Below are 27,147 nucleotides of genomic sequence, written 5' to 3'. Positions count from 1 at the left end.
TATCACACCGTTGCAAATTTAATCAAGTAAGTTTAAGTACAAAATGCATTCAGAGTTCAGGAAAAAAAGAAAACACCTTTATTCAGTATTCAATAACCTTTATGTACCTTGAAATTAAAATACATTTAAATCGACTGTACTGTAAGTATGGCAATACATACACACATATAAACATGTATGTGGTGCACTTCCGTATGTACGCTGTATATCATTAGCAAATGTACAATACATACAGCTATGTGCAAGTTTGTTTTCTGTACAGGTATATGAAAAGTAAAAATTCAGAACTTTCATATTTTAATGTTATCCCTCACACTTGCATGTAGAATTGCAAGTGCACAGATATACACAATAACATGCGCACTACAACAATTCACAAAAGATTAAAGCAAGTCGTTATTTTTTAGGAAAAGAATTTGCATTGGGGACCTTGCAAGAGACAAGGTTAATGGAACCATGATATTGTGAATATACTGAACGTCAGTACTGTATGTGCAGGTTAACGTCATCTTTGTTTTCAAGGTGCCTTTTTTTTTTCTGTGACTAGTTCTTGACAGCGTAAAGACAGTCTCTGTGAGGTAGACTGCTCAAATTCAAGGGCAAGCTTTTATTTTATGCATTTTTTTGTTTGTTTTAAATTTTTATCCACAAATGCATGACATTCAAAATGACAGGACATGAGTACTACATGTAAAATATGTAGCAATGAGGTAGAAAAGGTTATAAAGAATGCCAGACTGAAAAAACTCATGATGGAAACACCATTTTAAGCAGTTCGGCAAAATCAAATCACAGAAAAACTGAAAGATATTGAAAAAGATGATACAAGTGACTGAGAGTCAATGTGCTTATCAAAGGTTCTGCTGACATGTTGTGACTGTATACCCACATCACCTTCAATACTGAATGATTTATAATAACATCTACAACATCTGAACTTTACAATGTATTTTGATAAATGTGTCTAAGTTTTCCTCATATCAGATATTTGTCAAAAAAATGTTTACCGTTTAGCTGTCATGACAAATAAAATCATAGAAATGTAACATTTTATGTGCCTTGTGTTACATTGTGCTCTATTACACATTGTTTGGGAGACAGCTTTCTCTAAAATGCACGAAAGATTACTTACATACAACTTAATTTGAGTGGACTATTCCCCCTTTCAATGTACATCTCTGCTGCTTGTGAACAGTTGATCTTTTGTACTTGTGAAATCTGTGCTTGTAAATCGTGCTCAAGGCTTCTTAGTACCTACTTGTTAAAAAAACACAAAAACAACAACAACAAGAAGAAAAAAACTTCTATATTCAGTCTCATATTCCAGTGTGTCATTTTCTACCAAACTCTGTAATAAACAAGTTAACCATATGTGTATTTGTCTTCCATGCAGATATGCTATGTCCATTCACTTTGATGGGGTGAGACTTGAAACTTATTATTTCACAAGCTCATGTATCTCTTAAACATTTAACATACTTTGATTCTGTAACTTAACAATGCCCAGTGAGATGGCAAGAGATTTTCCAATTATACATAAATACATCCGGCAATAAAGGTAAATTCGCAGCTTCCTTAAAACTGTTTTCATCTTATATAGGAGAGAAAATTAAAAAAAAAAAACCCAAAACAAACAGACGCATAAAAGGCAGTAAATACTTGATGTGTAAGGGCTTTTACAAGTAGCATCAACTTTTTCCAATTTCATGTGTTTGCCCTGAGCAGTGGCCAAATTTCATGTAACAATGTTACAATGTTTTAGGATAATTTCATTTGAGAAAAATTGCATGTGACTGGTGAGTATGACTGTTACAATTGACATAATGCGACAATTATTACTACTAATGAACTTACAATGAATGTATGTTTATTTTTTTTATAACTTCCCGGTAATTCCAGTCCCTTCAAAGAACTGGTGTTGGAAATTACCATTGGTATTACATGTACAGAACATGATCGATCCTGACTGTAGTCGTGCGTTACAAACAAACTACTGAATATAATAAATAAGTGAAGAGGGCATGAATATTCTTCATTACTGTTTCTCCAAATATGTGTAGGTCTACAATTTTCAAACTTAACAAATACAATGATTCTGTCCCTAAGCTGATCAAAATGTGTCGGGTTTAGTTACCGTTTTACCAGTTACAATTACTTGTATGGATTTAATTAAACTGCTTAGATTACTCTTCTGTAAAGTGTTACATAGATTATATGAAACTAGAAACAGACTTTTGGTGCAGCTGGTAGATTTCTTGCTCTGTAATTGTTCTAAATGCTTTGAAAACATCCTGATGTGGATCTTCGAAAATTAATGATATCATACCAGGTAGCAGTGATCATTGTGAATGTTGTCTAATAAAAGATAAAAGATAAAATATGTGCAATAGACAACAACAAAAAAAATACGGTCCTTAAGTGCCTCTACCCATCTACATCTGCATCTACTTCAGTGGCATTTTTCAATGTGCGAGTGCTTTGCTTTCCTTACTACTATGAGTACATAATACATTCAATACTTTTACTTGCCAATTCAGCTATCAGATTGGCTCTTTTATTGTTGGAAATGTTGCATGGGCATGTACTGATAAATGGCAGCAAATAGTGATTGAAAACATTGTACGAGTTTAAGTGTGAAAATTATAATAAAATAAAAACAATTTACCAGACAATGCAAGACTAGCCTTTGGAAATGTCCCTAAAAGGGAATGCCACTCAATTCATGGATGTTACACTTATAGCCTAAGAAGGAAAAGTAAACTTCAACATAATGGAATCATTTTTAAGACAAAACATGTGCAGGCTTACACACGTCTATGTTAGACAAAGATTCAGGGGTCTAGCAAGGTACAGCAACAAGATCACTGGTGAATCTTGGCTAACACAGAGCAAATTATCCTTAAGGCAAAGGCATAGTGTATCACAAACCTGACATTCAGTGGCATTCCCCTTTACGTATATCATATGGTGAGTAACAAGGTTCTTGGCAGTTATCAAAATGTAAAGCTAATAGATTTTTTTTTCCAGAAATTGTTTTGTTCGTTTTCAAAGGATTTTCTAATCGAACAAGCAGAAGAGATGCTGACATTTTGCTGTCCCTATGAATTTGTCTTTCAGAGATAACAAAGAAACTGAGGTAGAAAGAAACTTGGGCTATACATAATCCTTAGGTTTCATTAATGATAAAACAGCAGCAAGATGGAATGAAATCGCTTGGGGCAGTCGTCATTCTCAACCCCAAGATGTTTGTCTACACCCTTTGTATTTCTTTCAGTTCTGCATAACCACAAGCTAGGAATTTATGTCTGCAAACTGGGAACTAAACAACAGGATCATTTTATTTGATGTAAATGAAGATTTTTTTTTCTTTTGACAGCCAAAAGGGGAAAAAATGCTCCAAACAGAAATTTCTTTAAGGCTATAAGTCAAGATACACAATGATTCCATTATTTTTAAAGGCAATTGTCTGATCATAGAACAAGTTTCCATTTCAAACTAATTTCAAAGTTAAAGAATCCTAGACAAATAAATGAGAATTACTCTCAAACATTCATTGCAGGAAACTTCTCATTTTGAGGTATTAAATAGCCTTTCATGGTTAGATGATGCGATTTTAAATGCAAGTCAGATGCTTGTGTATTGTGTAGTGCTTTGATACAAGCTCATGAGGTACTAGACATATCATCAACATCATCATCACTTTCCTGAGTTGTCAAATAGAGAACATCAAAAGAAAAAATGGTAGAATTTTACATTGTGACTATTCTGATATTTTAACAAGAATTACATAGTAATTTAATGTTGAAATTGAATTCACTGTGTCAGCTTTTTTTCAAAAAATGTAACTGTCACTTTTATTTATAGCACATCAACCAAATTTAAGTTGAGTGAAAAACAAACAAACATATTTTCATATTCTCCACCTAAAAATAATGGATATACCAAAGTTATGGTAAGTAAATGACTTACACATGCATAAAATCTGTGTAAGGTAATGAACCCCAACTAAAATTATGCCAGTAAATTTAATTCAGCTCAAATTAACCACGGGTGTTCACAGAGAGCACAAAACAGACACAGCTGAAGAACACTGTTCAATAATAAAGAGAAAGCAAGGTTTTGTCACATTGTAAAGCTTTTTTTTTTGTATTAGCACATTTCACCAATGAAGATTGTGAGGCAAAAAAATACAACAAAAAACTTAAACAGCACCACCTCAGGCACTTGATAGCAACTAAATCTCAAGATCAGCAGAATAGTATATATATATTTAAATATATATATATATGTATATACAAAAATGTGGGGCATCTTCTCCAAGCTGTTTGAGTTGTAGTTAACACATGGATTTAGCCATATAAAGTTTCTTTTCTGATTTTAACCAAAGTCTGACGTCCAGACTGATAACTTCTGTCAGAAGCCAAAAAAGGAAATTTCCTTTACTCTATATAGCATGTTCATGTCATCACTGTTTGTTTTTTTTTCTTCCTCACTGAAGGCTAAACACTTATTTGTACTTAACAACTGGTTTTAAAGAAACTGTGTTTGATAGGTCCCATTTCATTGACTACAACCAAACATTTTATTCCACTCAGTGTACACATCAAGTTCTTTTTGTGATATGCTGGGCTGGAATTTGCAAAACACATTGTCAAAGTCTTGGTAAGAGATTGGCCTCATCTGACTGGGGTGGATGTTTGACAGGTCAGTACCAGGCATGCCATGGAGCGGACCTACGACAGCCTCTTGACAGAGTTGGACCACATCCAGTCCTGAAAAGCCTTCTGTCCTCTGAACAAGTAGTGACATCTCTTTGTCACTAAGACAGTAGTTACGCTGTGAGAGCAACTGACTGATTATCTGATGGCGTGCAGTCCCATCAGGCAAGGGAATTAACAATCTCTTGGTAAAGTACCTCCGCAGGGACTCTGGGATCTCTTCAGGCTTACTTGTGGAGCAGACCACAAGAACATGGTCCTCAGTAGAGGTCAAAATACTGTCAAGCTGTATGAGAAGCTCAGCCTTCAGGTGATTCACAGGACTCTCCTCACTGAGCTGGGCTGACAGCAGTAGGTCCACCTCACTGATGAAGACTACTGCTGGTTGGCGACAACGTGCCATGAGGAAAGAAGCCTGGATGATCTTGTCCCCTTCTCCCAACCACTTGGTCACCAGTGCTGAACTGCTTAATCGCAAGAAGGCAGCCCCCAGTTGGTTGGCCATGCAGCGTGCCAGAAGTGTCCTACCAGTTCCCTGAGGTCCAAATAAAAGGAGGCTCCGAGGTAACGTGGCCAGTCCGCTGAACATATCTGGCCTTAAAATGGGCCATAGTATCTCCTCTTTTATGGCTGCTTTGGCCATATCCAGACCTGCAATGTCACTCCAGTCCACTGGGGAGCCTTGCTGAAGGATTTCTGTGGTTACCAGCTCTACAAGGTTGGAATCACTATTCTTCAGCTGTTCCTCTGCAGCATGGATGGAGGAGGTAGCTGTACCTATATCAGACCCCGTTAGGGAGTGAGAGAGGTGCTGTCTGTGCTCTTCGGTTTGCTCGCTCATCATGGGAGATTCAAACTTGCTGTAGGGCTCAGTAGTTCTAAGATCACCTGCAGAGCTTTTTGTTGAGCCGTATGATGGAGGAGTTAGTGCTCTGCCAGAGTGCAAGTTAAATTTTCTTTGCTGATCAGAAGATATTGGCTGCTTCGTTGGTTTAAAAGCTAAAGATGTCGCTTCAGCATTTCTTTCAAAGCCACTGCCCCTGTTTGAGTCTGAGATGCTGCCATCTACTATTCTGTACATGGGGCTCTGTGCAGAGCGCTGTTGGTTGTAGCTGAAATTACCATAGCTTGAGTCCATATCTCCATGTCCACTCATGTAGAAAGCTTTTCGTTTTAATGAGTTGGATGTGCTGCCATTCAAAGGTGTTGGTGCAATTGGGGTATGATTATTGGACTGGTAGGTGTAGCCAGGCAATGTGGAGGGAGGGATTGGTGTAGGAGCTGCAATACCAGACGGCAGATAAGCAGAAGGAGGGGGTGCTCCCCCAGGGCTATAACCAGGGCCAACTGCAGCCTGCGAAGCATACCCTGTTGGAGGATAATTGTAGTTGGGAAGGTTTGGAGACCCAGTGTTGTAGCTCGGCACTAAACTAGGAGGAGGCGGGGGAGGGGGTTGTAATAGCCCAGCGCTGTGCAAAGGAGAAGGATGTGGGGATGGGAGGGCGGGGGTACTCTGGCCGCTGTAGCTAGAATGCAGGTAGGAACCGTTGTAGCTGGCAGTATATTCCTGAGAGGGGAGGCCCGAGTGGAGAGTAGTGGCTGTGTGACTTCCACAGTTACTACTGGAATAGCTAGGCTCAGACAAACTGCTGGCCACCCCTGGGGAGCTGCCTATGCTAGCTGACACATCTGTAGGGGGTAGGGCAGCTGTCATTCCAGCTTTGCTCACAGATATAACATCTGGAGCACAGTTCATTGGGTAAATCCCCTCCTGCCAGGACTCATTCTCTGACTTTCGTCCATTCATGAGTCCAGTAGTGCTATCAGAGTAGGAGCACAGCAGGGTTCTTTCATTTGGGCCTTCTAGGATCCCAGAGTACTTCTCTGCATATTTCTTAAGCAGATTGGAGGCAGTCAGCGCAGAGATGTCATCATTTGCCCACGCATACTGGTATGTTCGCTGTAAGTGCCCCCGGTAGGCCTCTACTTTGTGTGCTGGCGAGCGAGTAGTGGATGAGATGTCAAAGTGTTGCTCTGCCCATTGTGTGTGCTCTGGGGTCCACTGCATCTTTAGACCTGGATATTTCACATAGGGAAGAAATATATCAATGTAAGCATTGAATTGTGGTTTACCATCATTTAAATGCAATAATATTCTACAGTCAAATTATAAAAATTCAAACACACTGAAGTCCATAGGTGTTTTTATGACCGTTTTGTAAGAGGAGTAAAAAAAAACATACAAAGTAAAAAAAAGAAGAAGATATATTTGTTTAACCTATGTACTAAGTACATTTTATACAATATCAGAAATATAATGTTTAATACTATTTGCTTCATAATCTCTACATGTCTCTTATGACAGAAAACACTATCTGAATACACATCACAGACACGATGAGGATGTGGGACCCATCACTTGGTAACGGTGGTATAATCCACCCAACACAGAGCAGAGTGACACAGACATTGCAGGTCAGTCTATAATCCAACTCTCATCTGAGGCATTCTGAGACAGTTTCAAATCTGCTTGGAGGACAGCAGCAAAGCAATCTTCCTTGGCAGCGCTCTGTTGCTTTCATCACACAAACCCCTCAGCCCAGCATGAATTACATCCACATCGAGTCTGCCTACTGCTCCCTCATCGGCAGAGTGAGGATGAGGGAAAAAAAACAAAAAAACCCCCCCCCATGCTTCACTTGTCTTTTTCTCCCCAGCCTCTCTATGTAGCTTTAAAGGTTTGAATGACAGAAATAATCAAGTTAAATACTAAAATAAATCTGCAAATAAAACTTTTTACTCACGCTGTCATCTATTACTCTGAGATTATCAGAGGGTGTACTATATCCCCAAAGAATTTAGATTACTAGAGATTACAGCTCAAGACAATCTGATAGTGTACACAGTCTCACATCTCTCATGAACACTAATCTGACCAAATGCCACAAGAAGATATGAGAGAGGATGCATTCAACTCAACTGTTTCTGCCCATTAGAATGTCTGTCTTTGTTAAAGAGGCAGTGTAGTGTTATACTGTATATTTCAGTAGGTTAAGTCCATACCACAGCAACAATCAGCTAATGTCCAGATTACAAATGCTGTCGATTCCCTTCTGACTCCCTCCCAGCTATTTGCCCACCAGCAACTCTAGACACCAGCAGCTAATTAGCGGGATGATGCTGCACTAATTGTGTTAATTTACAAGGTTTTAGTCAAAGAGATCCATGCTATAGCTCACATGGTTGTCAACCATCCAAGCTAATCATAAAGGAAAGAAAACCTGAGGCAAAAAGCCAATACATAAAAATAGCATAGCTATACTGTAGTTGAATAGAAATGTTTACCAATATGTAGAAAATGACATGTAAAAACAAATCCTGTTACTATGGAGAACAGTGATAAACTTTAAAATCTGAAACAATAAAATAAAAAAAGTCATACATGTCATACCACAAAATCTTGCAAAAAGTGTATTTAATCTAATATTTCTAATATTAATGAACTTAAAATGAAGCGTCTACACGCTTGAGAATTCCAAAAGTAGTTACTGACTAACATTACTGTGTTAGTCACTCATTATATTCCAGATCAACTGTTTTACTAGGTATGTAGGTGGGTCAAATGCAAATTAAAGAGTCTGCAGAGGAAAAAATATTTTTCCATTACAGTCTGACACCCCCTTTCTTTATTCCTCTCTGCTAATGTGTTTTCTACTGTATATATATATATATATCTGTAAAATCTCTGTAAAATCATTCAATAGACTTCTTTAACACTCAAGGCACATTTTGTCAATAACAAAATTGCACGCAGCTTATTGAGTAAGCTTTTTCTATTACAGCTAATCCTCTCTGAACAATGTGCCACTTTGGACAAGCAAAGAAGTGCTTCTAGCGAAGCATACTTGAGATCACTGAACATCAAGTATTTTATAAAAAGGAGACCATTCAAGATGATCAAAATTCAACGCACTGCTAAAATAAAGTACATTTGCACTTACAAAAAAAAAAAGAAAAAGAAAAACTTACACCTAAACCTGGCCTAAATAAATGGGTATTACATACACCAGCAATAACACGACACATTCCAGTCTTAATTGGTATCACTGGGTGTTGAAATTGTTTGAATGCATCAACCAGTTTAATTATACTGAAACATTTATAAACAGTAGTATTTTAACGAAAATCAGAGAATGGCTTGATAAAGAACAAATGTTATAGAATGGATGATCAATGCATACCAAAAGAAAGCATATGAATAAATACTATACATAAATAAAAGGCAAATAATTACACATATAGACACTAATCCATCAAGAGGCATAAATTCATGTGTACACACACATAGCAAATTAATATAATAAGCACCTACTTTGGTTTTACATGACAACGTTGTTCTTTATTGTACCCTCATAGAAATTCAAATACAACATCCACAAGATCCTTTGTCCTTCTTTGAAATGGTATAATTACAGAGAACTCTATTAGAGGAATGTTTTCAGATAGCCTCAGGGCTTGAGCTCAAATTCCACTCATCAGCGACTCACAAATAAGGCCTTTGTTAGACTTTTCTCTGTTTGTTAATTCATTGGTCTCAATAATCCTCTATGGCATATTTAAGATGATCATTGTAAGTAAACATTTGTATTGAAAATGTGTCCAATTCTGGAGTTATTTAGTTCATAAGACATCTGACTGACCCCATGATAAAGGCAATAATTATCTGATAAAACACATAATTGTCCTGCACAGAATAATATAGAACAATTTCAGTTATACATTATAAATAAAATATCATCAGAGAAGATCAGAAAATACATTCGGCATGTTATGCCATGCTGTGTTATGGTGTTTAATTTCAAGTTGAGTGATCATCATCGATGAAACAGAGATGCTGACCTTTTTGGGAACTATTAATCTGGTAGCCTAGGCCGTTTTTAAGCAAACAAGAGTGGGCCTCCACTCTGTCCATCCAATTTCCTAGTGCGTAAATTGGACCACCGCTTGCACAATTCTCTATTCATTACTGTGCTGCTGAAAGGAAGCACAGAGGTGGCAGAGTGGTTTTCTTTTCCTTTTTCTGTCTATGTGTGTGAGTGTGAGCGAGAGAGAGAAAGCAAAATGCCTTCCAGGAGGGTTCCCAAGCATAAAGAGCTGGACTTTCCTTCCTCTTTTTGGTTTTGGGGGAGGGGAAATCAGGGGGTTGGGGAGGTGGGGGGTGAAAGCTGTCGTAATTGAAACGCAGCCTAATCAGACTCATTACCATTTTTACCAATTTGCACCACCAAAGATGCTTATTAGGTAACTGTGTTTAATAAGCCGCTCTTTAGAAAACTAACTGTAATGAGCTCTTTAAAGTCAAACTTGAGTGTGATTATGCACTGGAAGTGTTTTGCAGAGCTAAAGCAGACTGGTACATTTAGTCATGTACAATGTCATAATTAAGCTGCACAAACTCTGCACTTCGCACCACACAATAGTCCCAGCTGAGGCAGTAGACATGCTGAAAAGTATTTATAATTACTGATCATTACAACCCTGGGGTTTTCATCGCTGGACGTAAACATAATTATGGGAGCTTTTGCTTTTATTCTGCACACAGAGCTCTCTACTTGACAAGCGTGAAAATATTGCAGACAGACAGTAATTATGTTTATAAATAAAAACAAGCTGATGTTAATATTCAAATTCACTGGAGATATTCTAAGTAGGGGTGGGGCAAAACATTCTAATACAATGTGAAATGGTAATCGGTATAGCTACAGTCATTCATCTCACATATCAAGTTAAGACTATTTAAACTCAATTTAGAGCTCCATGTAGCAGTAGCTCCAATCTTTGGATGGCAGAGTGCCATTTAACCCCTCATTTAGAAACGATATGCCTTCCTCAGTTACGGTCTTTTCCGCAGCTACTGCCTATACATTTCAGTCTGTCTATCCATAGTAGCAAATTACTACAGGTCTCCAGACTATCAAAGTCAAATGATGCCATATGATTCTATTCTACTCCAAACTTAAAAGGAGGAAATGACTGTACAATGTGCTTATAGTATGTTTATGGCATCTTTTGAAAGTGTTTTTATAATGCCAATAATACAGGAAGATATGAGCTTGAAACCCATTGGAACAGAGGAAGCACCATTTCAAAGTAGCAAACAGGAAAACGTGTCTGACTTTAGCCTGAGCACATGTATTAACATTATCTATCTAAAACTACCCAATGCTGAGCCATTTGCACAGTTCAGATAACTAGAAACAATGTAATTTATCAATGAACCCGCTGATTTGATAGATTAACAATGAATGAGATAATTTATGTATATTACAATATTACATATTATATCTCCTGTCAAAATAAAATAAATAATGGAAAAAAACAGGTTTAAAGGAGGATTTTTAAAATTCACATTTTATTATTTATTATACTACTTTTTATCCATTTATTATTGTACTTAACTGGGTTGTTTCTGGAATATCAAAAAAAGACATTGACACCAAAAATTTAAAGAAAATGTACTGAATCGTGTTAAGAATCAAATTTTAAAAGGCAATAAAAATGTAGAAACATCTTCCACACAAAAAGTTTTGCAAATTAAGTTTATTATTAAGTACTGAAATTAATTTGATATTTATTAAAAAATGTTGTAATTGAAATTACTAGGGCTAGTTGTCAGTAATTCAGAATTAAGAATTAATGCAATGTGGATAACACACACACACACACACACACACACACACACACACACACACACACACACACACACACACAAAACAAAACAAGTTGCCATAATTGCAAGTTTCTTTAAATAGCAGTAGTAGCATTTAAGAAATTTTAACTTGTGTGATTTAATTTCAGTCACGTATTATTCAGATAAATTAAGTACAAAGATATAAAACACTTCAGTTTGCTTAGAGAAAAACATTTAATGCATCCAGGACATTTAACTTGAAATACTTTATAAAGGCCGGCAATGAGAACTCAAAGAAATTAAAACTTTAATATAATCCCACTAATCAGGATCCAGTTGGTGAAGTAATATATAAATATGGCATCAAGAATACATTTCATATATAAATTAATTATGCCATTGTTATAACTTATGGGACAACAAGTTACAATTCTACAATTCTTTCTCGTATGTGTCCATAGACATCTAATATCAAATTTAGAGGTACAAGATTAGTTAACATTTTCTTAGTTTCGAAATTGCACAAAGACTTCTCTAGGCTTTTTTTTTTTCATAATTTAGTTTTCTATTGACCTTGTCACTGCTAGTTCCTCCTGGGAAGGGCAGCAAACAGACAGCTTACCTCCTTCACACATAACTACAAAGTCATCTTTTTCTTTGCACCGGCAAAAAGGGCACTTCACCAAAGGCTTAACACACACACAAAATTCATTTTACTCCATAAGATCTCAGTCCACTCTGTTCAGGCATCCTCACCTACCACAAAGAGTTTGTTGCGCATCATCATCATCATCCCTCACTGGTGTCCCACATGTAATCACTGCCTATCGTGAAAACACATAACCAAACTGCATGTACTATTCCCCCCACCGAGTGACATTGTCTGTGGTGGGCAAAATAACATGTGGCCTTGAATAGGAATTCACCCAAAACAATAAAATCCATCCATTTTCTTGATCGCTTATACAGCTTAGGTTTGTGGGAAGCCTGGAGCCTGTCCTTGCTGTCACAGGCGGGGTACACCCTAGACAGGTCATCGGTCCATTAGAGGCCTAACATAGAGAGACAGACAGCCACACATCTACACACCAACTCACTTGTATTAGCTAGTGTAGAGATGGCTGTCTGCTAAGATTACTTGGAATTAAGACTGTCATTACCAGTAGATTTGAATTAATAAAACTTTCAAATCTAGAATTTTTGTAACTTATCAAAACTATTTTATGTCTGACAATTTCTAAATTGCAAAGTCATGTGGTGCACCAAAGCAAACCCTCTTTCGGACTATTGCTAGGTCCAAGTCTGCATGTTTTGCACCCCTAATCTAATGCACTGGTTGCTTATTAGGTTTTTACATAAGATTATAGGATTACCATTATGAGCCAGGCATGTTAGCTAAATTATCTCAAAAACTGGTGTGGTCTATTTTGCAGAGATATAAACTAGCTGAACAAATGTGAGGCAAACTACTTGTCTTTAAAGTCATACATAATATTTTATTTAAAAAACGGTATTAATGCCAGGCATAAAATTACCATTACAATACTAGTAGACCACCTATTAATAGTCATCACTACAGTAATAGCTTAACCAAAGTGGCCCTAGTAGTTGCAATCACCATTACTGAGGTAGCACTCATTGTATGTTACTAACACTAAAGCAGACATTTAAAAACTACATCTTTCTCTATTGCTGTTATAATTGACAGTAAATTTATCGCTTACAACCAGAGATGGGTAATCTGATTACTTTTTTCAAGTAATGAGTAAAGTAAGGGATTACTATTGCAAAAACGGTAATTAGATTACAGTTACTTTCCCGTAGGAATGCTGCGTTACTGCGTTACTAAAACCGTGATTTTTTGCGAGAATGTCTCACGACAGCTGTGTTGGTGACAACAGCTGTGTGCAGATCAACAATGGATCACATATCGATTGTGGGAGAGAGTATGAGCGTGCAGCGTTTAAAGCGTGGAAGTACTGACCTTACTTTGAGTTTGATTCCATAAAAAGTGACAAAAACATTAGCGTCCATCGTGCGTGGGAAAAAAAATTCTTTTTACAGCGAAAAAAAAAACGCTAAACTTCCAAGCAAGCACCGAGTGCGCAACAACATAATGGGAAATTCACAGAGAAACTCGCGGATTCTTCAACTGACCGCGGCACACCTGCACCAGGGTAAACCTCCGCCTACCCTAGTCCTGCTTTACAGGTGAAAATAGAGCAACAGGACCGCTGAGTCTTTGACTTTATTTATTTCCTGCTGTGTTTTACTTGCATCTATTTGAAAGAGTGAGTGTAAACACAAAAAATATTTTCTTTTATGTGCTGGAATGTGTAGAAAATAGGTTTAAATGTTAAACTAATTTATTCAAGTCAGAGAATGTTGCATATAATAAAAATTTTTCTTGATGCATAAAGTTAAAAGATTAAAACTGATAAAACAAGTTAAAAAAAGAGACTTTTCCATTTGATTACATTTTGTATGATGGATTATGTAGAAAAAGTAGAATTGGGCTGAAAGATCTATCGCTTTATCACCTCTTCAGGTTGTAAATCGTGTTTTTAAAAAGTAACTAAGTAACTAAGTAATTAATTACTTCTGAAAATAAGTAATCAGTAAAGTAACGGGATTACTTTTTTGCGGAAGTAATCAGTAATTAGTTACTGATTACTTTTTTCAAGTAACTTGACCAACACTGCTTACAACAAAATCACCGGTGTTGTGATTTGGCACTATATAAATAAAACTGAACTGAACTGAACCGAGCTAAGTCTAGACCTTCAAATTTGTCCATTCCATTACTCATTTGGGATCATAACATGGAACAGCGGTTTCTTAATCATGTAACTAGTGGTCTTGTGAGGGCTTTTAACATGAAGCCAGTCAGGATTGTCAAATATTTTGTCTTTACAGCTACATTTCAAACAATCAGTGGTCACTTGATTTCTGCATTACTAAGGCATGTAGAAGAACAAATGGAAGAACACCTTGTACCATCTTTACTTCCATGAAATATTGAAAATCCCAGCAAAACCAGGATTTCAAATTACAGAACCATTTTATATAAGTGCATATGTATCACTTTAACAGCATCAGACAAAGCAACTATTAAAATGAGCAGGAGTTTGTACTTGATGAGATCTGAGTAAATGGATGGATCAACAAAACGATTAAAGTAGACTGTTGGTTTTTTTCTGCTTTGAACCAGAATTCGAAGCTCCTTTTGAATACATGTTTATTAACGTAACCATAGAAAAGGTCAATAATGTCATCTGATCTGTATTCCCTGCTTACATGGCATGATGACATAATCGTCACATGTTTATCTTTATTCAGTGTAAATCTCTATAATTTTGAAATTCAAATCTAAAAGCGTAATGCATTTTTACTATGTACTCCAAATATTCGCTCTAGGGTAACATGTATTCCACATATTTCTTTGCAATTCAGTAAATCATAGGTTGAGAAAATCTCTGAGCTATCATTTTTTCGTCTAAATGATGCTCATTAAACCATAAGTCTTCAGGCCAAGAAGCCCCTGAGGCTACATCTTCCATTACTACCCTAAGTATAGCTAAATCCACACATATGCTAAACTAACAGCCCTCCATGCACAAGTAAAACTTGTACAGTGAATATAACTAAGACAATTACAGGAGAGAGCCTTCATAGTGTTCTGTAGTGCATAATACTGATGAATACTCAAATGGCTTGTTAGTCAAAAGAACACAGTCATTGAACTCAAGCACTGGGTGAAGCTTGTTTAACCATAGAGCACACATACAGTAGAAGCAGTGATCTTGCAAGCCTATATGAACTTTGCTACTCCACTCCTCAAGGGATCACTTACACACTTCAAAAGAGAAGAGAGGCAGATTGTGACCTTGATACACGAAGGCTCATTGACCAAAAGCTATTCAGTAACATTTTCATTCCCAAACGTCCTGTTACCCCAAGGAACTCCCCAGTCCAAGAGGAACAAGAGTATGGAAAAAAGCAAACAGTAAGGTGTAAATTTGGGTTATTTATTTATTAGCTTGTTTTCTTGTTTCTGTGATTTTTATCACTTGTACTTTAATGTAAGGTATTGAACTGGTCTCGCCGAAAACCTGCTACTTGAATTAGAAAACAACAAGCTAAGCCCCTTTGGAAATTAACAGATTATCTTGTTCACTGGTCCAGTCACAACTGTGATTGCTTTCCACTTCCAAATATTAGGCTTTTAGCCATATTAACCTGGTTAAGACATCAATGCAATGACATTATTAAAAAAAAGGTAATTGTTCCCAATGCTGAGGCACAAATCAGAATTGTTTTTTATTTTCCTTTTGATCAAATTCCAAATGACACAATCAGTTGGGGTATTTGAACCATTCATTGGATGGCCGCTGTTTTAAATCGCTAGACTGCCAATGGGGAGCCATCCATTGTTATATATTACTGGTCAAAAAAACCCAAAAAACAAACTAAAAATCAAAACCCTAAAACAAATCAAAAAAGGAGCGACAAAACATATTTAAATTTGCCCCAAGTCATTCCCTACAGAATTCAGTCTAAAAGCACTTATGGAAAAGGAAATGGCCGTTATTTTTGCATACACTAGAAATCCAAGGCCATCTGTTGTTCTATTTACTATTTCTTACACATTGAAGTGATTAAAAGTTCAAATTGAACTCTAATTGAAAATAGCCAAGTGAACAGAAAAAGGATGTTTGCCTGTAACTGCTGTCAGCCTTTCGCTGAAGCATTCTGAAGCATTCTGTGATATCGACTGCAAGTCTCAAAGAAGGTCACTTCTCCAACACAGGCCAGACAAAAGGTGAAATGAGACAACTGAAGCAATCTTAGGTCAATATGAAATAGAAATCTCTCAGCTATACTGTAATAAAGTTACTGAAGTGAAGTAGTGAAGGGGAACTTTTACAAGGAAAGAGCTGTCCAGGAGATTGGTTCGCCCACTGGCAAACAATGGCTTCTACTGTAAGAGGTGGCATGGTGAGCACAATACCCTGGAAATGCAATAGGACATTTGTTTTTAAAAGTGTGTTTAAATTCAAATGTAATTTGGAAGTTTTATGCAAGTGATGAAAGCAATGCTCTGGAAAAAAAAGGGTGTAAATCTTTTAATATTCCACTGTAGTGGTTTTAAAGTGACAAACCAAGAATACCTGCTTAGATCAGTTCTTATTGCAGCTGGACCGTAAAAACAAATCCAATGACAGTATAGGAGACGTTTTGTTCAGTGTTTTATACAAATAACTTTAATATGACTGTTATATTTAAATATTAGTAATATTTACAGTGATGTGAGGGAGGATACCAACATCTTTCACTTAACAGCAAACAAATATTGGAACAAGTAAAACATAAAGACACTGACAACTTTATGAAGTATCCATTCCTCCTTATAGAGTTCAGAACTTGAATTGTGAAAAATAAAAGACAGCACAACTATTTTTATCTTCAAGCATATTCAGTTTAGATTATATACACAAACACCTGTTGAGTAAAATGCAGAGACACTGAGTGAACGTGATTTTCAACCTGCCCTTTGATGCACAGTGTTCTCCAACATACTTCCAGAATAAAATTCTATGGCTTGTTCATAACCAGAGTTTTGTAATTTTTCAAGCTGGCCTTGACACGACCTCTTTAAGTAATCCAATGTGAAACAAATGAAAAAGGAAGAACTTTTTTAAAAAAGCAAGTGAAAAAAATAGTTATTTTTTAAAAATCTGATAATAATTTAGAAAACACCTAAAATCCTTTTGCTGCCAGATCTCTGGATTGTTTCTTATGTGTTAGGGTTTCTCCATAAAGCAGGATCATATTTTGTCAAATCACAATTTTAAATCTTCTTGCTTTATTATAAAAATCAATTTAGAAAAAAAACATTTTGATATAAATTTTGCATGTGACAATAGCAGGATAATATAACCTTTCAACATAAGGTAACGTTATGGAAAACGCATTATGGATTATTGAAAAAGTCCATATTAGCATTCATTTTGTATCTCTGTACAGTACATATCATCATTTAAAATTCCCATTACAATGGTTCTACGGAAATTTCATGACATCAAATGAAGTTCAGCCCTGTAAAACTCAAAATCATGAAATTATTTTATAGGGCTTAGACGTTTGTAATAGGGTTTAAATTCCAGATATCTGTGGTTGGAATAAATGCTTATCTTCTGTATAGATGACTGTTGCAACTATATCCATGCTTAAGAAGGGTAATAGTGTAGTGTACTTTAGTGTAATTCTAATACTTTAATTTTTCCAAAAGCAGAAATGAGTGAGGCAGTATAGTGCAATTGTAAACCAGTGTGAGGAAAGTGGGAGATGGGGAGCCTTCAGAGTGTTTTGACATAAATGAGACATGAATGCAGAAAGGGATGTGAAATGAGAATTATTCCAGAGCATTCCTTAATAGATTATGAAATGAAGGAAAGAAAAAAGGTCAATCTGTGTCACAAAGCAACTGTGAAAAATAAATGAGGTAATTAATAGAAATTGAGAGGTGCGCATTAAAACTATTTCTACATTTTCTTTGTTCGACTAACACTTTTCAAGGGTTATAAATCCATTCCTTGAGATGTGAATTATACACTACAATGCGTTAAGTATCACAAACAGGATAAACAGGCACAAAGATCTCCAGCATTTCATTATGTCGACTTAATACGCGGTTCTTTATACCGTTTAAAATAATGATTGTTCCGCATTGTACTGTATTCGCATGTTCAGAGTTCAAGCAATTTAAAGCTAATTAATTAGACACAATTCTATTAAGAAACAAATCCCACTCATCAATATACACAACCTAGGGTCACCCATTGCCCAAATGTGAATTGGGTCTTGGACCACATGGACTAGAGAATAGCACAATAGCACTATTAGACCTCACAATAAACAGTTTGGCATGGATATATTCGATGGAGCACGAACTCATCAGTGCTGATGGATTTTACTTCCCTTGACAGAAAGCAGGACCGTCGCTTGGAAATATAGCTTTCTCTTCAATGGTCACTGTAAGAAAATTGGTGAGGAGTTTGATATCCAAGCTAACAAATGGTCGTGTCTTACTATATACATAACACAGCAGCACTGTGCTTTATGTTATTCATCATCAAATATTGAAAGACAACTGTTCGTCCCTCTGCGATTGTAAACATGTGCTAAGATTCTTCCTGCAATGTGCCAAACTACACAAAGCGTATTAAATTTAAAAAGAAAGAAATGAATTAATTCATTGAATTAATGTTAATTAATGTTAATTAATTTACACATATTGTTATAATGTGTCTGAATTTAGTAAAGATCGGTGACTAAAAGGCTTTTCAAAAAATACTGAGGATATATTCAATAATCTGCGTGATGTTGTGTCTTACATGGGGCGATCGTGGCTCAAAGAGTTCCCGGTTCGTCTTGTAACCGGAAGGTTGCCGGTTCGAGCCCTGGCTCGGACAGTCTCGGTCGTTGTGTCCTTGGGTAAGACACTTCACCTACCGCCTACTGGTGATGGCCAGAGGAGCCGATGGCGTGATATGGCAGCCTCGCTTCTGTCAGTCTGCCCCAGGGCAGCTGTGGCTACAACTGTAGTTTGCCTCCACCAGTGAGTGAATGAATAGTGGAATTGTACAGCGCTTTGAGGGCCCCGAAAAGTGCTATATAAAATGCAATCCATTATTATTACGTCTTCTGTTCTTAAGTTTTTCTTAACAACTATTGTGCCCTAAATTTTAATTAATCTGATTTATGTTGATACAGCCAAAAAAAACCCTGAACAAACAAGCAAACACCAAAAAAACAGCTTTGATTGTTAAATGTTCTCTGCTTTTGCCCATCGCCCATGTGCTGCTTGTTCTATTACAATGAATGTTTGAAAGAGGAAAGTAGGCACAAGTCCTTCTGGCAGAAATGTGCAATAAAAAAACATTTACTCCTCTGTTTATTTGTTTTATTTTTGTTTTATTTTTTTTCCTTTTTTCCAGGTTTATGTGTGGATAGTTAAATAAATCTGCCTCTGGCTAGTATGAGCTCCCATGATGAATGGTGCACAGAGTGAACATACAGTAAAGTATACCGGTCCACTTTGTAGAAGGCAGATTGTACAGCCGTGCTCATTTGGGTATGCATGAAATAACAATACTCTACTGGGAGCATTCTAACTTTCAAACACTTGGGGTCAACTACACGAGCAGATTCCACATGTGCAGCCTGTGGCCACTGAGGTCTGGAATCTACCTCCCTCCTGGCTGGGTGACGTTGCATGTTCTATTTCAAGACCGAGGGTTGAAGTGAGGCTGCAGGGAGTGTAACACTGACCCATATGACCTGTGGCCTAGAAAAGCTGCCTGAAGCTCTGCACACTAAAAACTCCTCACTCCTTTGCTACAGCTTTTCAAAGGCAAACAAAACCTTTGCACATAGCATGTGTCTTTTCATGCCAAATGATTTGCATCCTTTTTATTCACATCTTTGAACTGTTGTCACTGTATTCCGCGCTGTTGTGGAGCCTGATGCTCACTTTCTGAGGTCTCAAGTGGGAAGAAAGAAAGGAAGCCAAAGCAAAACTGCTTTACTTTCAGGCTCAGTGTCTACAGGCCACATGTCTCCAGTCATCTGTCACTAGTTTACATACATACTATGACACTTCCTCTCTCTGTGGGAACCCGTTGTCACCACTTGGCCGCCAGCAGAGGCTGACTGGGTGCTAGATGGGTCTCCCCCAGGTACCTCTAGGGAGCCACATTAGACCTAACTGACAGACTGACAGGCGCGTGCGCACACATACACACACACATGCACACACACACACGCACACACACGCATACACACACACACAGTCCATCCCTTGCCCAAAACACTCCCTCCTCCTACAGTACACCAGCTCGCATGCTCCCAAGGCATGGCACACTTTGCATGAAGCAGTGACTTTGCTTTACATCAATTTTTTCAGACATAAAATTATTTTTTCACCCCTCTAGCCTCTCCATGCTACATGGAAGTTTTGAAATGAATAATGGAAACAACAGAGCTGAAGACTCATGGGATCCATTTAAAGATGTGGGAGAGGCGATGCAGTCAGGGGCTTGTGCTGCAGAAACATCACGCTCCAAGTAAATGAATTTACTATTGTTCCGTACCATATAGAAATGCTGCGTGCAGGTCGAATAAAGCCAACAATGATATAATAATATATTTTCCTTCCAAAGGACAACATTAGAGTAAATATATATCAATAAAAACACTTCAAACTTATATTTCAACCAAGTAAAAAGATAATCTGTGACTTGGATACAGTGCAGCAAACGTCGTCTAAAAGTATGAAACCATTCTGCTGTCTACAGTTACAAGACTATACTACAAGCAGGTATCACAAACAGAACACAAGGTTTTCTTTACTGACAGCAACATCCTAGACAGACAAATGGACAAATGGCTTGATTTCCGTTGCGAAAGTGGGAGTTTCAACTATGTTTAGCTATTCTCAGCGAAACCTTCGTTTGCCATTTCCACCTTGCCTCCCCAGATACTTGCGGTGGATGTGAGCAAGCGAGTGTGGGGCAGTCCACTATAACAGCTATTTTAGAGCATGCAAAGTCAACACGACTCCCTGAGGTGATTTCCTGATAATGAACACAAAAGAGGTGTCAGCCCTCATAAAGCTCAGTGATGATGCTGAACTCTCGAACGTTCATTTCTTGCGCTCCTTCGTCTCCTGATTTAAATTAATCTAATACCAGGCGGACTCTAAGAGGGACTGTCAAATAGGCCATATGCAAGACAACAAGGCTTTCCGGGACTATTCACTTAAGAGTTAGAAACAGCTTTATGAATTTAACTTATCTACATTTATTATTAAACAATAGTCACACAACGAGTATTTTTTTTTCTTTCTTTCCCCACGTATCCAGTCTTCCCGATTTACTTCTGCGCAGACTGCTGTGGTCACACTACAGTGTCACTGCAGACACCTGCTGCCTTTGCCGCAGCCTGACACCTTAAACCTTCATGGCAGCATATACTCAACCTTCTATCCCCCCTTCCCCTTCCCTCCACTCATCCTCATCTCCCTCCTCTCCACATCATCAGGCAAACTTCAACGCACGCTCTCGACCCTGGCACTCAAGGCTCCCTCTGCTAGCTCCTGGCACAATGCCAGCCCGGCAGTCACCGGACTCCACGGAGGATGAATGAGTCGCTAAGAACTTTAAGGAAACCACTGATAGCTCACATCTCATCTGATCATCGTTTTAGCTAAATGCCTCAAATTGATATCTGAGACAATTAGCCTCAGGTGTGATGAAAAGGGGATGAAAAAAAACCAGTAAAAAAGATGAACTCTTATATTCAGAGCTAATGTGTGCATGCTCTTGAATATAATTTTTGAAGTTTATACAAGGATGTGTTCCAGTCTATGAATTATAACACTATTATATTGTCATTATGACGATTGCAAAGTAAAATGGTTTTGACACATTGTTAGTCTGTGAGAGAAATTTATTTAAAATGACTTAAAAAAAAAAGAAATCCAAATTAAATTTAGAGCAAGCTACATTTAGAATCACAGTAGCAGGATCAAAGCCAGTCAGCTGTTATCACAATTAAATATTGATTAGGACAAGCCAACACCAAGACAAATGTGACAATTTACATAAAAGAAGTAGGGTATTTACCACTAGGAATAACCTATAATGAGTCTGACAAACGTGGTGAAATGAAATAGTATTTAAGGTTGTCTAGTTGCATGGGCTTTCAGTGAAATCAGTAGAATGATGGCCTCGATTACCAGTTTAATCAGACACTGGTTTGTGAGAACACAAGTGGAATTTCAATACAGCAAAAATATTGAGTTTTTTTCTTATCCTCTAGTGAAAGGCTTGCTCCTCTTTCACAATAAAAAAACCTCCCCAAAAGCAAGCACAAAAAAGAAAACACCTTGGAAGAAGGACAGGAACAAACACCACTCTTCACCAAGGTTATTCAGTGATAAGCAACAGTACTCAGGCATACAATGACAGCTCAGAGTGCCAGCTATTTTCAAAAATCATAGAATTGTAGATTTTGTTAATCATACTCCTTAAGTGTTGGGTATTCACTGCCTCTGAGTAGCAGTAAATTATCTGGCTAAAGAAATAAATTAAAGTTATGGAAGCAGATTCAGTCATAAGGACATAATGTTGTTATTTCTCAGAGAGGAATAACATCCTCGAACTGTCATCTAGAGTTGTCTGCTGCCTCTTCATTCAGACCTTGCTCATAAAGCACCTGAATGACATTCTCAGTCAATCAATTATATTTTGTATTATAAATGTAATTATAAAACGCTTGAGAGATGTAAAGAAAGCTACATTAACAGATGAAAAACACGGGAAAGCAACAGTTCTCTTTGCAAGACGCAGACACTATTCAGAAAGAGCCACAAAACAGTCTGGGCAGAAACCAAATCTTTTTGGTCGGTTAGAAATAAAGAATTTTGCATGACTAATTAAAATGTAAACAGTGTAATGAGGACATCAGTGATTTAGGCAAACGTCTCTGTGGCTGCCACTGGGGGTATGATAATTACAGAGGCAAATCTATGAATGCACATGAATCTCCTACAAGTCCAGATTAAAAGCCTTAGTGCTAAACCTAGTTTAGTACACCTGGGAATTGTCTATTCTAGCCAATCCCCAACAGGCGCTGAACTGCCTTCTCTTCTTATGAGTGTAGAGACACCTCATGTGAAGGAGATGAAACAAAGCCCTTGTTTCAGTGTGCTGGAAATGAGAAGAACAAGGACTTTAAGGCAACAAATGCTATACTGTGTAAATAAGATGCCTGGCAATGAGGGCCTAGACAAACCTGCCCCTGCAACGTACCCTATGAAAGTGTTGCCATTATAATTAGCCATTTGCTGAATCCTAAGCTCTGTAATCATATTATGCTTTATGGTATGGATCGTAATGATATTATAGCATGTTTATGCAAGGACCAGTGTCTTTAAAGATAGAACAGGGCACCGTGTCCATCCTCAAACTGGTCCTCAACATACACAAAGAAAAACAGGCTGGCTGACCTGCAAGCACACAGACACACAAAAGCGCCACTGCACATTTTTTTTTGACTGAAAAAATAAAACAAACTGCAATAAACAAAGGAACTCTAAAGGGCCGTTTAAATTACAGACAGTAGTAAAGCAGACTCTGAATATCTGTTCGCTTCTTTAATATAAAGCCAGCATTGTTTTATCAATTACTACCTGTTAAACTAAATTAATGTCAGAGTATTTTGTTAGAATTAGAAAAAAATGTGACAGGCCCGCAGCTAAGAGACATATGAAGGGTAAGTACAAGCAGCCAATAGTAGGCACATGCATTTTAGAAAATGTCTATGCCATATGCTGTCACTCAGAGGGAAAAAAAACAAGTCTGAGCAGACAGTCACTGTGTCTAAATGAGATGGTAGGAGGAGGAGGAGGGAAGAGAGAGGGAGGATGTCAAGGATTCACGGTCCTTCATCTTTGCAGTAGAGCAAACACGTCCCTCAGTATAGCAACAGACAGCTGCCTCCACCTTCTAATGCAGTCCAACTTAAATCACTGCAAGAATTGTCAGTGCAGAGTGAAACACACACAGATAACATAGCAAGCTGCCATAAGGGAAACGACAGAGATGTGGATACAAGTGAGGAGACGAACAGAGAAAGAAACAAAGAGAGAGGAGGGGGAACATGTTAAAGATTGGAGGGGGGTTTTTTCTGTCCCTTTGGCTTGAGTCTTACTCCGTTGGGGGACTCCCTTGCTTTTTATATGAAAAACAGGAAAGACACCACTTAACATATTTTCTGAAAGATGACAATCCTGCACTGATCTGGTACAACACACTGTAGTCAAGGGGCTGAATGGGATTTCATCTAGTTACCGACAAATAGATCAGTCTGTAAAGATGAGCATTTCATCTATTTACAAAAGCCCTGCAGACATCCCACGGGGTGTTTACAGAGAGTCAGCTCAAGGTATTCAGGGGCTGGCTTTAATTGTTGTGATTAGTACATATATAAAGTGTCAGTTCCACCACACACCACTTCCCTAAGGTAATAGTTTAAACCGTGCTGTCAATTTTAGTGATCACTAGTAATGTTACACACTTTAGATTATAGACAGAACATTTAGAGATTTAGAGAAGCTAAATTGATTCACAAGGACAAGATGCATTCACAAGATGCACAGTCATAATTATTTTTTGCTTCATGTTTGTGTACTTATATTACTTAATTATAGATGTACTCAACAAGAAATCAAGAAATCACCTGTTGTTTTAATTTGTTTACACTGTGTTTCAGGAAACCTGTTTAGATTTATGTGACGCTATTAGCACATATAAAGAAGCAGTAGTAAAATAAGCAAGAAAAAAAAGTGAAATATCCAAATTGTTTTTAAAGTATGATTAAAAAACCCAAACATTTTATTACATTGCACTGCAGTGTGGAAAAGAAATGGATTTCTTTGACCACCATTAGCAAGGAATCCCTTTGTCAATATTTCTATATCCTTCTGCCATAAAGTACATGCAGTTTTTTTTAGTTTACTTCATGCAACTTCTTGTTATTCTTTGCACTCACTCTTAAAAGTGTGAACATGTGTGACATAAGGCAAAGTAGGTGATGAAAACAGGAGTCAAAACTGAGACTTGTGTCAAATAGCAGCTTAGGTTGTTATCATAAGTGCTATCCTATCAGAAATAAACAGAGCTGTCAGCTTCTTTTCCATGCACAACAGAGGTGTCTGAGGTTAAGTAAGGATCTGCAAGAATCGGCTAACACGCTGCAGGAGCTCATACATGGAACCCTTCCAGGGTTTGAATCCTGATAAGTATGCTCAGGGTGAGTAAGAAGGCTATTTAGTGTGTACAAATACTGTAAATTTATCAAGATAAAACCATAAACCCACCTCTGAAGTCATAATAGCCACAAAAATTATACTGTAGGTGTAAACCTCCAGGAAAATGCATGCGTTGCGATATATATATATATATATATATATATATATATATATATATATATATATATATTTAAATTGTCAGTTAAATTACACAAGTCTATCATTTGAAATCATACATTTAAAGATCGTATACACTGTACATGACATTTAGATTACAAGCTCTGGCTACAGATTAAATAAAATATATTTTTTTAATGTTTAAAACTAAGTGTAGTCTCAGCCAGTGTGCATGTCAGAGAAGCTCAGACCAAAAGTCTGCAATAAAAATACCTACCACACATGGGGTATAAATATGAAAAACATTTTTTTTTTAATCAAACCGACAAAATTAATACCCACTTAAAAAAAAAACACATTACAACCAAACACTCAAACATAATGAACGTGGCGGTAATGTACATTTTTTCCACTGAGTGACAGATGCTGGAATGCTGTTATTTTTGAAGAGGAATGAAAACATACTTCAGCTCACTGCTGATGATGTTAATTTCCTCTCAAAGCAAAACATGCAAATGAAATGTGCGAACACAATTAAGTAAATTGTTCTATGGAGGTGGAAAAGGTTCACTTAGGACAAAGTGTTTGCAAAAGAGAGAAAGCACACAACTTGTTACTTCACTGACTTTGCGTTCATTTACTGGCTTTTCACGAATCATTTCCACTTTATCATAAATGACAGCATTTTTTTATACATTGCTTGTGAACTAATTTGTGAGGAAATACGATATTGTTTCACCTGTAGGTCTTTCTGGATTGTGACAGCTAAAGATAAAAGCAGTGTGTGTTTTCCTTAAACTTGGGTTACTTGGGTTATCTCATCAGGTATTTTGTAATGTTGAAACAAGACAGCAAGCTTGTATTACCAGTAGTTTTGTTGTATAAATTATTTTAGATCATGCTTCATAACTATAGTATATTTGTGATGCAACCTGATTACTGTGGAACCATGACAATATATTTATGTTCTAACAACTCTGAAGACACCCATTAATTCAAAGCCATGTCATAAATCTGAAAATAAACTATGTTTAAAAAATGCAATTTTCTAGATGGGCAAATATTTCTATTTATGGTTAAACTATACTATAAAATCAGACTCCATATAAGAATTGCTGGTAGGTTTGAAATGAGAGCTCTTAATACTAATTTGTAACCCTAACAAAAGAAGTCATATTGTTAGAGTTATGCATGCAAGGAAATGAAAGCAGGGAAAGGACAAAGAAAAATGAAAACTGGACATCAAGTATGTCAATTACAGAAACCAAACCAATTAAAATGGGGGCAAATTTCTTAACCTACACAAGGCACTTTGAACTTAATTGATAATGCCACTTGTACAAAATTAATATCACGATGTACCCTCGTCTATGAGCTACAATCATTAAATTATTTAACCTAAATCAAGTAAACTTCTGTAGATGAACCAGGCATGCACAAAGAAAAACACACACACACACACACACATTTACTGCAATGGAAGCCTTTTTTCAAATATGACAATTAAAAATAATAATATTAAAGATAATTACAAATTGAACATACCATATATACTGGTGCTAGTGATCATGTCTTCAAGCCTAAAAACAAGAGGAGAGGGAAAACAGCAGAAACGGAATTTTCACGAGGAGGAATTCCAAAGGTTGCTTCTCATTACAGCCACTTTTTGCTCAGCTATCGGATTTCACAACTTTCAAAACGCACGGTCCCCTTTTCTTCCTGTAGGTATTCATTTAGAGCGTATA

General features: G+C 37.0%; 1 protein-coding gene across 1 annotated transcript; it reads right to left on the bottom strand.

The window, feature by feature from the left end:
* fign (fidgetin) lies at nucleotides 1-27,147 on the bottom strand. Its single transcript, XM_085434076.1, has 2 exons — nucleotides 26,948-27,147; nucleotides 1-6,794 (listed from the first exon to the last, which is right to left on the bottom strand). Exons 1-2 carry the CDS (start codon nucleotides 26,970-26,972, stop codon nucleotides 4,561-4,563), a joined length of 2,259 nt encoding a protein of 752 aa, XP_085290202.1. The 5' UTR covers nucleotides 26,973-27,147; the 3' UTR covers nucleotides 1-4,560.

Source organism: Copadichromis virginalis, linkage group LG16 (genome assembly GCF_057382275.1).
Source record: "Copadichromis virginalis isolate Kocher_CV1m ecotype Utaka linkage group LG16, C_Virginalis_male_GT1.1, whole genome shotgun sequence".
NCBI lineage: Eukaryota > Metazoa > Chordata > Actinopteri > Cichliformes > Cichlidae > Copadichromis > Copadichromis virginalis.
The sequence above is the reverse complement of the archived record's forward strand: the minus strand, read 5'-3'. Positions and strand labels throughout refer to the sequence as shown.

Excerpts from the sequence above, each read along its gene's own strand:
- fign (XM_085434076.1), bottom strand. The coding sequence starts at position 26,972 with ATGATCACTAGCACCAGTATATATG. Across the intron at positions 6,795-26,947 it reads CACTAGCACCAGTATATATG|GTCTAAAGATGCAGTGGACC; the intron begins GTATGTTCAATT and ends TGAAATATCCAG.